At 45.5% G+C, this 10,227-nt stretch overlaps 1 protein-coding gene across 1 annotated transcript; it reads left to right on the top strand.

Moving 5' to 3' along the window:
• Positions 1-526: 526 nt before the first annotated feature.
• Positions 527-9,665, top strand: LOC122477405 (integrator complex subunit 6-like). The gene is made up of 5 exons (XM_043570371.1): positions 527-649; positions 6,507-6,684; positions 8,380-8,508; positions 8,921-9,014; positions 9,374-9,665. Exons 2-5 carry the CDS (start codon positions 6,510-6,512, stop codon positions 9,471-9,473), a joined length of 498 nt encoding a protein of 165 aa, XP_043426306.1. The 5' UTR covers positions 527-649; positions 6,507-6,509; the 3' UTR covers positions 9,474-9,665.
• Positions 9,666-10,227: the final 562 nt, after the last annotated feature.

Here is a 10,227-nt window from a genome sequence, read left to right as displayed (position 1 = left end):
ATTTTAGTTGGAACACTTCTAATGTTTTTCCCCCAGGGAGAATGTGCAATGTCAATTTCTGCTAGACGCCTGTCTTAACAAATGCTTTTAATTTTTCCTCATGAATATTTGTTCATTTTTATCATAAGCATTCCTCCTTTCCTGTGAATATAGTATGCTGGTTTTTTATTTTTTCCGTCTCAGCTTCCTACTCACCCTTTTTTCCTGAAATGTGAAAAATGTTCTGGTTCCTTTAAAAGTTCTCCTGTGGCGTCAGTGACCGAGGTCTGTCTGTAGGGGGCGCCTGACACATGCTGCGGGGGGGCGTGGGGGGTGGAAAGACGAGCTTGGTGGCGCCGGGGGGCTGGCACAGCAGGCTCCTGGGGACCCGAGGCTTCTCCAGCACCAGGCTCTGCGCCGAGGAGCTGCAGGCCCGCTGCGGGGCAGCGGGCCTGCAGCATCCGGGGTCTGCAGCTTGGCTTACACCCCCCGGGAAAGTAATAATGTGTCAGTCCTCCTGCCACACACGTGCCTGTGCACACCGCTCCCAGAACCCTTAGAGGGCGCATTTCCAGCGACTCCCAGAGGGCACATTTCTAGAAAGTTCCACGTGAGAGGCACCACAGCCTCACTGCCAGTTTGCAGGTTACTGCCAGGCTCCGGGAACAAGGTCAGGATTTTAACACTCGGAGCGCGGATTCTTTTCCCTGGGCGCTCTCCCTGAACTCGGGAGGCGTGTCTCCCTTAGGTGCGGTATCTTGCTGGGTGATCGATCTCAGCTCCGTGGAAACCGTTCCTTGGCTTCTGGTCTCAGCCCGGGGGTGGGCGGCGTTTCCCTGGGCAGCGGGTGTCGGCCATTTTGATGGTCAGAGAGACAGAGTTCCGCGAGGGGCTTTCCTCGTGGAACCGTCTCAGTGCTGGGGAGGGGACTCTTGTCCGGGGGCTTATGTCAGTGGAGAGTGGGGGTGGGGGTGTTTCCTGGCAGTGCACCCGAGCCGTGCGAGGGAAGCGTTTCCTCGGCGCGTGGCCTCAGCCCCCAGATTCCTGCCCACGAGGGCCACTGCCTCAGCCTGTGGGAGCCTCTCCTCGGGGCTTGGCTCAGCCTGAGGGGGCACTTTGCCCTGGGTGCTCTGTCTCAGCCACGGTGGCGGTGGGCTCTGCTCGCGTCGGGCTGGTCCCCGGGCGGGGGGCACGCTCAGTGCTGGGGAGGCTTTCATGGGTGCTGTGTCACAGCCAGTGGGGGTGCTGTTCCTCGGGTGTTTGAGACTGGAGTGAAAGTCGCCCTCGGGGGCTCTGTGTGAGCCGTCGGGGAGACAGCTTGACGTTGGGTCCCTTCTCGGCGCTGGCGGCTCGGGCTCTTTCTTGGGGCTCCCTCTGCCGCCCTCTGGGGAGCCGAGACTGTTGTTGGAAAGGTCCGTCTGTGCACAGAAGGGGGATTCCGCCTTGAGCGCTCCGCCTCAGCCCTGGCTGAGGAGGTGTCCCTTCTGCAGTGGGGGGACTAGGCCCCGGCTGCTGTCTCAGCCGTGGCTGCGGAGCAGTGTGGGGCTCTGTCTCAGCCTTTGGGGGGAGGTCTTCGTTGGGTGCGCAAAGGCACTTTGGGGGGGGGTGCTGTTACTTGGATGCTGTGTCTCAGTTGTGGGCTGAGGTACTTTTCTTTGATTCATTATTTATCTTTTTTCTTTTAGCTACGACATTTTATTCTGATTTTAAAAATAAAACTTGTTCCTATTGGGGAAAAGATGAAATGTTATAGATACAAAGAGAAAACAGGAAAGCATGAACATATTTTTTATCTTCCCTTTCAGCAGTTTTTTTTTATGTGCAGATACGTTTTAACCCCAATCGAGATCGTGCTGCACATCTCAGAACCTGTTGTGTCCTATAAGCTTATATCACCAGCAGTTTCTCTAGTTGGTCAATGTTAGTGTCAAACCTGTGCTTTAATGGTTGCAAAGTACTTGTGGCAAGGTAAAGATATTTCACTGCTTCTGTAGTGTTAAGCTTTCAATATATGTGTAATTTTCCACTTGTTAAATTTCATTTATAATATAATACTTATAGACAATATTTTATAAAATTCACATCTATAATTTAGCAGAAACAGTATTGCAGGGGACGAAGTCATGAAACATGAACCTTCAAAAAAATGGCAGCAGTTAGGAAACTTTACACGAAGGCACATTTTCTTGTCACTTTGGCCATAATTACTCCCGTTAGTACCTAATTTTAACATTTATATGGAATGTAGTGCTTTCTTGACTTACTTTTAACTTTTTTCCTTATTTTTTTGTATTTTTATTTCATTTCAAACATTTTGAACAGGCACTGGTTCATTCTAGCAAAAAAAGAATTATTTTTTTATTTTTATTTAAAAAATGTTTATTTTTGAGAGAGAGAGAGATGGAGAGCGAGTGGGGGAGGGGCAGAGAGAGAGGGAGATAGAAAATCTCAAGCAGGCTCTGCACTGTCAGCACAGAACCCGACGTGGGGCTCGAACTCACAAACTGTGACATCATGACTGAGCCGAAATCAAGAGTTGGACACTTAACCAACTGAGCCACGCAGGTGCCCCGAAAACAAAAACTTTTTATTTTATTTATTTATTTATTTGTTTTTTAAACAAACACTTTTTAGGGGCGCCTGGGTGGCGCAGTCGGTTGAGCGTCCGACTTCAGCCAGGTCACGATCTCGCGGTCCGTGAGTTCGAGCCCCGCGTCAGGCTCTGGGCTGATGGCTCGGAGCCTGGAGCCTGTTTTTTTTTAATTTTTTTAATTTTTTTTTTCAACGTTTATTTATTTTTGGGACAGAGAGAGACAGAGCATGAACGGGGGAGGGGCAGAGAGAGAGGGAGACACAGAATCGGAAACAGGCTCCAGGCTCTGAGCCATCAGCCCAGAGCCCGACGCGGGGCTCGAACTCACGGACCGCGAGATCGTGACCTGGCTGAAGTCGGACGCTCAACCGACTGCGCCACCCAGGCGCCCCTAAACAAACACTTTTAAAAAAGAATACTGAGAGGGGGGCGCCTGGATGGCTCGGTTGTTTAAGCGTCTGACTCTTGGTTTCAGCTCAGGTCACAGTCTCACAGTTCATCAGTTCTAGCCCCACATCAGGCTCCACACTGATTGGGATTCTCTCTGTCTCTGTCTCTCTCTGACTCTCCTGTGTCTCTCTGACTCTCCTGTGCACTCTCTCTCATAATAAAGAAATAAACTTCAAAAAATAATTAAAAAAGAATACAGGGTAGCTTTCAACAAACTAGGGGGAAAGTATGTACAATGAATATGAAAGATATGGGGCATGTGGTCTTAATATATAAAAACCTAACAGAGAAGAACAAATGTAATAGTTGGGGAAGTTAAGGGCATTTAAAGAAAAAGCAATTCACTAAAGAAGAAGCAACAATCACCAACGGGTGTATGGGGACATGTTTTTATTCACTAGCAAAGCTGATGTCCGTTGTTTTTGTCTATTGTGTCCTTTTGGGGAACCACGCGTCCTCTCCCTCACAGGGTCGTACCAGAACTGTGCCCCTCCTAACACAAACTAGGGCAGCCCACACTCTTTGCAGACAAAACTCAAGGCTGAGTTGTTCAAACAGCAACATCTTAAAAAAACTCTTCATCAGTTCATGCTTCCTGTATCTCCAGAATTACCCTGTTTCAACTGACACCAGGTTGCTCAGTTGTATTTTCCTTGATTTATCTCAGCCTTGAAAGTTCTGTCTAACCTTTCAGCTATGGCCTTGGGAATCTGGGTGGGAGTCTGGGTCCAGCAATGGATAAGAGTTCTAGATGCACCGCGTTATAAACACTCTACAGACATTTGGGAATCTAGGCCACTCTGGGGGCTGTACAGGGACCTCTCGTGATGTTTAAACTGCATTTCTCTGCTGATTAATGAAGTTGAGCGCCTTTTAGATATGGATTGACCATTTGGGTATGTCTCTATTAAGTGCCTCTTTGGGTCATTTGCTTATATTTTACTGGGATGTTTGTAAACTTTTTAAGTTTATTTATTTATTTTGAGAGAGAGGGAGAGACAGAATCCCAAGCAGGCTCCACGCTATCAGTGAGGATCCCAATGTGGGGCTTGAACTCACAAACCATGATATCATGACCTGAGCTGAGATCAAGAGTCGAACGCTTAACTGACGGAGCCACCAGGGGCACCTGGAATGTTTGTAAGTTTTAAACTGATACAGTTCTACGTAGATACATTCTGGATTCCAGCAATTTTTGGAGAGAGAAGTGTATATATATATATATATCTCCAGTTATACATACATGTTTATATATTTAAATATACAAAATTTACATATTATTTATATTTACTATCTATTTATACATTATAAACATATATGAATATATGAATATTTTATATATAAATGTTTGTCCAACTATGTATATATACAATTTTGAGTCTCTCCTACCGATCTGTTTTGCTTTTACTCTCTCTTAAAAGCATCTTTTTGATGAACAGAAGTTTTAAATTTAATTCTATCCAATTAAACAATCTATTACTTTTAGTCCGTGCTTCTTTTCTCTTTGTTAAAAAAAATCTCTGCTTACCCTAAAGCCATGAAGATAATATCCTAAGTTTTCTACTAGATCCCCTATTCATCTCTAATCAAGTTTTATGGAATGAAATGGGGTAAGAATAAAGGTTCATTTTCTCCCCCTGTACCTATCATGTGGATTTATCAAAGACAGTATCCTTTCCACAATGATTTGAAGGGACTCTTGTGTGATGAATCTAGCTGTTTTGTATTTCCAGGTTTGTTTCTAGGTCCTCTGCCCTTCCACTGGTGTGTTCGCCCAAACTTACTTCATGACCACACTGTTTTTTTTTTTTTTTTAATATTTATCTTTACGAGAGAGAGAAAAAGAACGAGCAGGGGAGGGGCGGAGAGAGGGGGACAGAGGATCCAAAACAGGCTCCCTGCTGACAGCAGAGAGCCCGATGCAGGGCTCAAACCCATGAACTGGGAGATCATGACCGGAGCCGAAGTTGGATGCTTAACCGACTGAGCCATCCAGGCACCCTGACCACACTGTTTTAATGACAGCATTTTTATAGTGAATCTTCATATCTGGTAGGGTGTGTCTTCCAACTTTGTTCTTTTTCCTCAAGACTGTCTTGTGTATTCTGAGTCCTTAGGTATCCATAGACTTTTTACTATCTGCTTGTTAATTTTTCAAAAAAAACCAAAAAACAAAAACAACCCACTAACATGGTGGGATTTTAAACAGGATTGGTAGAGATCACCTGGGGGAGATTTGATCATAATGAGTCTTACCAACAAGAATTTCAATCTATGCAAAAAGTATTTCTCCTCATTTCCTGGAGTCTTTAATTTCTCAGTGATGTTTTGTTCTTTTCATGTCATGCTTTAGCACATCTCTCATTAGCTTCAGATATTTGATGTATTTGATACTATTTTCAGTGGCATTTAAAATGTTCTTTTCTGATTATTTGTTGCAGAAATAGAAAAAGTGGTTTTTATTATATCTTATAACTTGACTAAATTCACTTATTAACTCTAACGATTTGTATTCTTTTGCCTATTCTATATAGAGAACAATTTCATCTGTGAATAATGACAGTTTTACTTCTTCCTTTCCAAACTTTATAACTATTATATTTTCCGGGTGCTACTGCACTTTTTAGGACCTTCTGGAAATTATTGAGCGGGCAGTGGACATCCTTGCCTTTCTTCCAAACTCGGGAAAAACTGTTTTGATATTTCACTATTAAGTATGGCATTTATTATAGCTTTCTCTTGTACATGGGCTTTATGAGATGAAGGAAGTCACCCTGTATTCTAAGTTGCTAATTGTTTTTGTCATGAATAGGTGTTGAAATTTAATCCATTTATATAACTTACATGGTTTTTTCCTTTTTTTGTTTGCTCGTTAATGCGACACATCGCATCGATTTCAAATTTCAAAACAATATTGCCTTTCTGCAATAACCCCCCCTCCTAAGACAGGACGTGCATCCTTCAGGATACTATTATATTTTATTTGCTAAACTTTTGTTTAGGATTTTTGTGTCTAAGTTCAGGAGAGATCTTGGCCTTTAGGTTTTCTTTTTCCTTCCATTGTCTTGTCCGCTGTTGTGAACAGGTTTGTAGTGGCCTCCTAAAAAGAGAACAGAAAAGAGGAACTGTTTCCCCTAACAGGTTGACACAGATTGGTTTGTACTTCTTCAAAGAGGTAATCCGATTTGCATCCACGTTTGGCTGATGAGAGTTGCTCATTCCCTACGCACTGTGATTAAGTATGATTATAACATGTTTGGCTTTGTATAGTCTTCTATGTTAGCTTCCTCCGTTTGCCCCCTAGACTGGATGGAAATGAGGCTGGGTTTCTTGAGAACAGGGTGTTTGTGAGGGCCTGGTAAACCTTGGCCTCCGAGAAAACTCACAATGATGCAGATGCATGTTGTATACACGTATGTACAAGGCGGTTTTACAATGGTTGCATGTTTGTCGTTGATGGACTGTGTTTCTTGATATTTCTCAGGAAATGATGACAGATAAAGCAGAGGAGTCTACTGTTGGGCCCGAGAAGCAAATGAAATGTCATAGAGAACTCATGACTTCTCTGTGTAAGAGTAGGCTGACCAGGGGGCTGCTGTCAGTGATGCCGGAAGAAGAGGGAGCATTCCAGGCCAGGGGCTCAGCCGTGTCTTTGGAAGATGGTGAGGATGCCTGTGCCCCGCTCCCCTTCCTGACCTGCCCCAGTGCAGCCTGGCCTCTGGCTCCTCCCTGCCAGGGAGCAGTTCGCTCAAGGTCACCGGCTTTGGGCCACACTGGGCACAGGTGTTCCCACTCTCCTACTTGGAAACCTTCCCGGATTCCCAAGCTCCCCACTCTACTGGTTTCCTTCTCTTTTTTGGTGACCGCTTTCCTTCTTTTTCTTAAAAATTGTTAATGTTTATTTTTCAGAGAGAGAGAGACAGATTGTGAGCAGGGGAGGGCAGAGAGAGAGAGGGACACACAGAATCCAAACTAGGTTCCAGACTCTGACCTGTCTGCACAGACCCCAATGGGGGGCTTGAACCCACAAACCATGAGATCATGACCCGAGCCAAAGTCGGACGCTTAACCGACTGAGCCACCCAGGTGCCCTGGGAACCCCTTTTCATTCTTCTGCTTTTCCTTTATTTTTCTCCCTATAAATATTGTAAAAATTCCTGAATCCAACCATTTCTGTCTGTGCTCCTAATTCTCTCTGACATGATCTTTCACCAAGATATTACAGTAGCTTCTTATATGGTCTATCATTCTTTTTTAAAAGTTTATGTATTTATTTTTAGGAGAGAGAGAGAGAAGGGAAGAGGCAGAGAGAGAGGGAGAGAAAGAATCCCAAGCAGGCTCCATGCTGTCAGCACAGAGCCCTACGCAGGGCTTGATCCTATGAACCATGAGACCATGACCTGAGCCGAAACCAAGAGTCGGACACTTAAACCAGCTGAGCCACCCAGGCGCCCTGATCTATCATTGTAGCTCTGATCTGACTCATACTGTCTGCCTCTGCAGCCCGACTGACCATGCGCACACAGAAATCCGACCCTGCCACGTCCATCCCGAAACCCGCCACCAACTCCCCCGAGCACTCAGAAGAGAATCGGAGCTCCCGACGCTGGTCTACACGCTCTGCAGGACCCGGGCCTGCCCTCCTCTCCTGCACGCGTCCTCTGGGTGTCCTCCTTGCTCTCTCTGCCTCTGTCCTTTGCTCCACGGCCCCGGCTCGTCCCCTCCTAGGGGCCCTGCACTGGCCCTCAGGGCAGCCAGAAGTCCTCCACACGTGCACAGGACGCCCTGTCTCCTGTTCCAGACTCTGCCCAGGGGTCACCTCCTCAGAGGACCCTGCCCGACCCCGGGGTCAAGGAGACTCCCCTTCCTGCTCTCTGTCACATCCCTGATGTCTTCCTTCCCAACGCACATTCACACTGTGTTGTTTCCTTTGTCCATTTTACGTGTATTACCTGACCTCCCCATGAGAATATGTCAGGTCTGAGATATTCCTCTGGCCTATATTTCTGCTATGAAATACAAAATTTAAGAAACCGTGGAGTACATGAATGTCTCTGTGGGGTTGTTCAAACACCCCTGTACCTAACTGCAGCTCAATCTCTAAATTTAGCTTCTACACGCTCCTGTCAGTCACAATATCCACGGGGAGGTGAGGGAAGGTGGTCGACCCACACTGATGGCTTCTTGTCAAACTCCGTTCCCCCAGAGCCTATGAATATGGCAGGAGATGGTATTCCACGCCAACCAGTTGGATTCTCTGTCTCATGACTTAACCCGTCTCAGCAAAGGTGGGCTGAGTCACAAACCTGGTAGCAATTCACTGGCGGGACGAATCATTCCCCGCTGTCCCTCTACAGATGACCCCAAGGTCGCCAGGAAGTCTGTGCTGTTCGGAATGATGCCGGATACGTTGTCATTCAATCCAGAGGCGACGAATAGTGATGTAAAACATCAAATCATGAAAGAAATTCGACAGTTTGGACGAAGTAAGTCGTGTCAAAACTTGTATCCAGACAAACCAACAAAAACCCATGGGAGGCCCCTCTCATTTCACGACTTGGAATAAATCCGGCTTGCCTCTTGAGGTTGATCTGTTTCCAGAATGGGGTTTTCCCGTAATTTAGGATAGCTCATTTTTATTCTGACTGCAATGTCCCACTAGACTTCTTTTTTTGTTCTTTTTCAGTTCTTAGTTGGTTATCGTTTACCACAATTCCACAGGTAGGTATGTTCAGGTGTCCGGATGGAGGCATGTAAAGCTTGTTACACGTACTATGTAACATTCTAGCCCTTGAATGACTCTACTGGGGCAGCAGATGCACCAAGATTGAGTTCTACCTTCTCTTTGTATTTTAGACATATTGACGGGATTTTTTTTTTTTTTCTAAATGTCTTCAGAATATGAAAAAATCTTCAAACTGCTTGAAGGAATTCAAGGACCTCCAAAAGTGAGGAGACAGTTTGTTGAATTTGCCATCAAGGAAGCAGCAAGGTGGGTATAGAGAGAAACTCCGGTACGTCTCACACTGGGGCCCAGGGCGGTGTTGGGGGAGGGGTGGGGAGGGGACTGCCTGGCGTTTCTCAAACCCTGGTCCTCACTCAGAATTCGTGCTGTCTCTGCAGCTATTTAGATCGATATTATCTAAATCTCACTCATACTTCCAAGCTCCAGGAGACTTCTGTTCACACAGAGTTTCAGGTGGGCATTGACCCTGGATGGCACTCTCTGTATTTGCTGGATTTTCCCTACCACCAGGGTCCATTTTCTATTCCCATGTAGATCGAACCACATCATAGGGATTTTTTGGGGGGGGGTGTCTTTTGGTTAGTGACGTGTCTCTTCATTTTCAGATTTAAAAGACGAGACTTAATTAAGCACCTTGAGAAGATACTCGACAAAACAGAATCTGACAAATTTCTCAGCAAAGATAAGCATAGCCCAAACCTATAACCCTGTTATCTCAGCAATCAAAAAATAAGAAGCAGATTGCTGTCTTCTAGAACGGAATGGGATATTGCCGAAGCCTCCTAGCATGTGTTAGTTAAGAGAATTGCCTTCCGGAGGCTAAGAAAAAGTTGTTGTAGTTTTAAAAATTTTATTAATTGTTGTTAATAAAAGCTGGGCTTTTGCCCTACGAGTTCATTTGAAAGGGTAACTTGTGTTTGTTTGTGTTCCCACCTGAGGTGGGAGTTACTATTAAGTCATCAGACGATGGAACAGTCCTAGTTTCTGCAGGTCACGTGGTCATAACTGGTGTCTATTACAGTGTCTGCTCCCTGTCCATTTCTTTGGAGATGTCCATTTCTTTGCCCTGAGACTGCACCTCACCTAGTCATGGTGCTTGGCCTGGGGGTCAGGTGACTTAATCCTTCTGTACTGAAGGATCTGGACCATTAGATGTCCTGCCTGATTTGGGTGGTTGTAACTTTCCACATACTCTAACCACAAAACATGGGCATCTTAGGAAGTGTTCTAGACCTTCCCCACATCCTTATCCTTAGCCACTGCTTAGCAGGGAACTCCATATCCTTGATAAGTTCCACCACCTCGGCCAGTTCAGAAACCCCCTTTGAGTATCTGTTGACTGAGACAGATGAGCAATCCCAAGTAGTTAACTGGCAGTCTCAACTTCCATTTCAATGAGTCATTGCTGGGTCACCTGTTGATAAAATTTCCCCATTTGGAACAAAAACCTTTGGTCTGG

This window comes from Prionailurus bengalensis, chromosome X (assembly GCF_016509475.1).
Source record: "Prionailurus bengalensis isolate Pbe53 chromosome X, Fcat_Pben_1.1_paternal_pri, whole genome shotgun sequence".
NCBI classification, from domain to species: Eukaryota; Metazoa; Chordata; class Mammalia; order Carnivora; family Felidae; genus Prionailurus; species Prionailurus bengalensis.
This window is presented reverse-complemented; position numbering and strand designations above follow the sequence as displayed.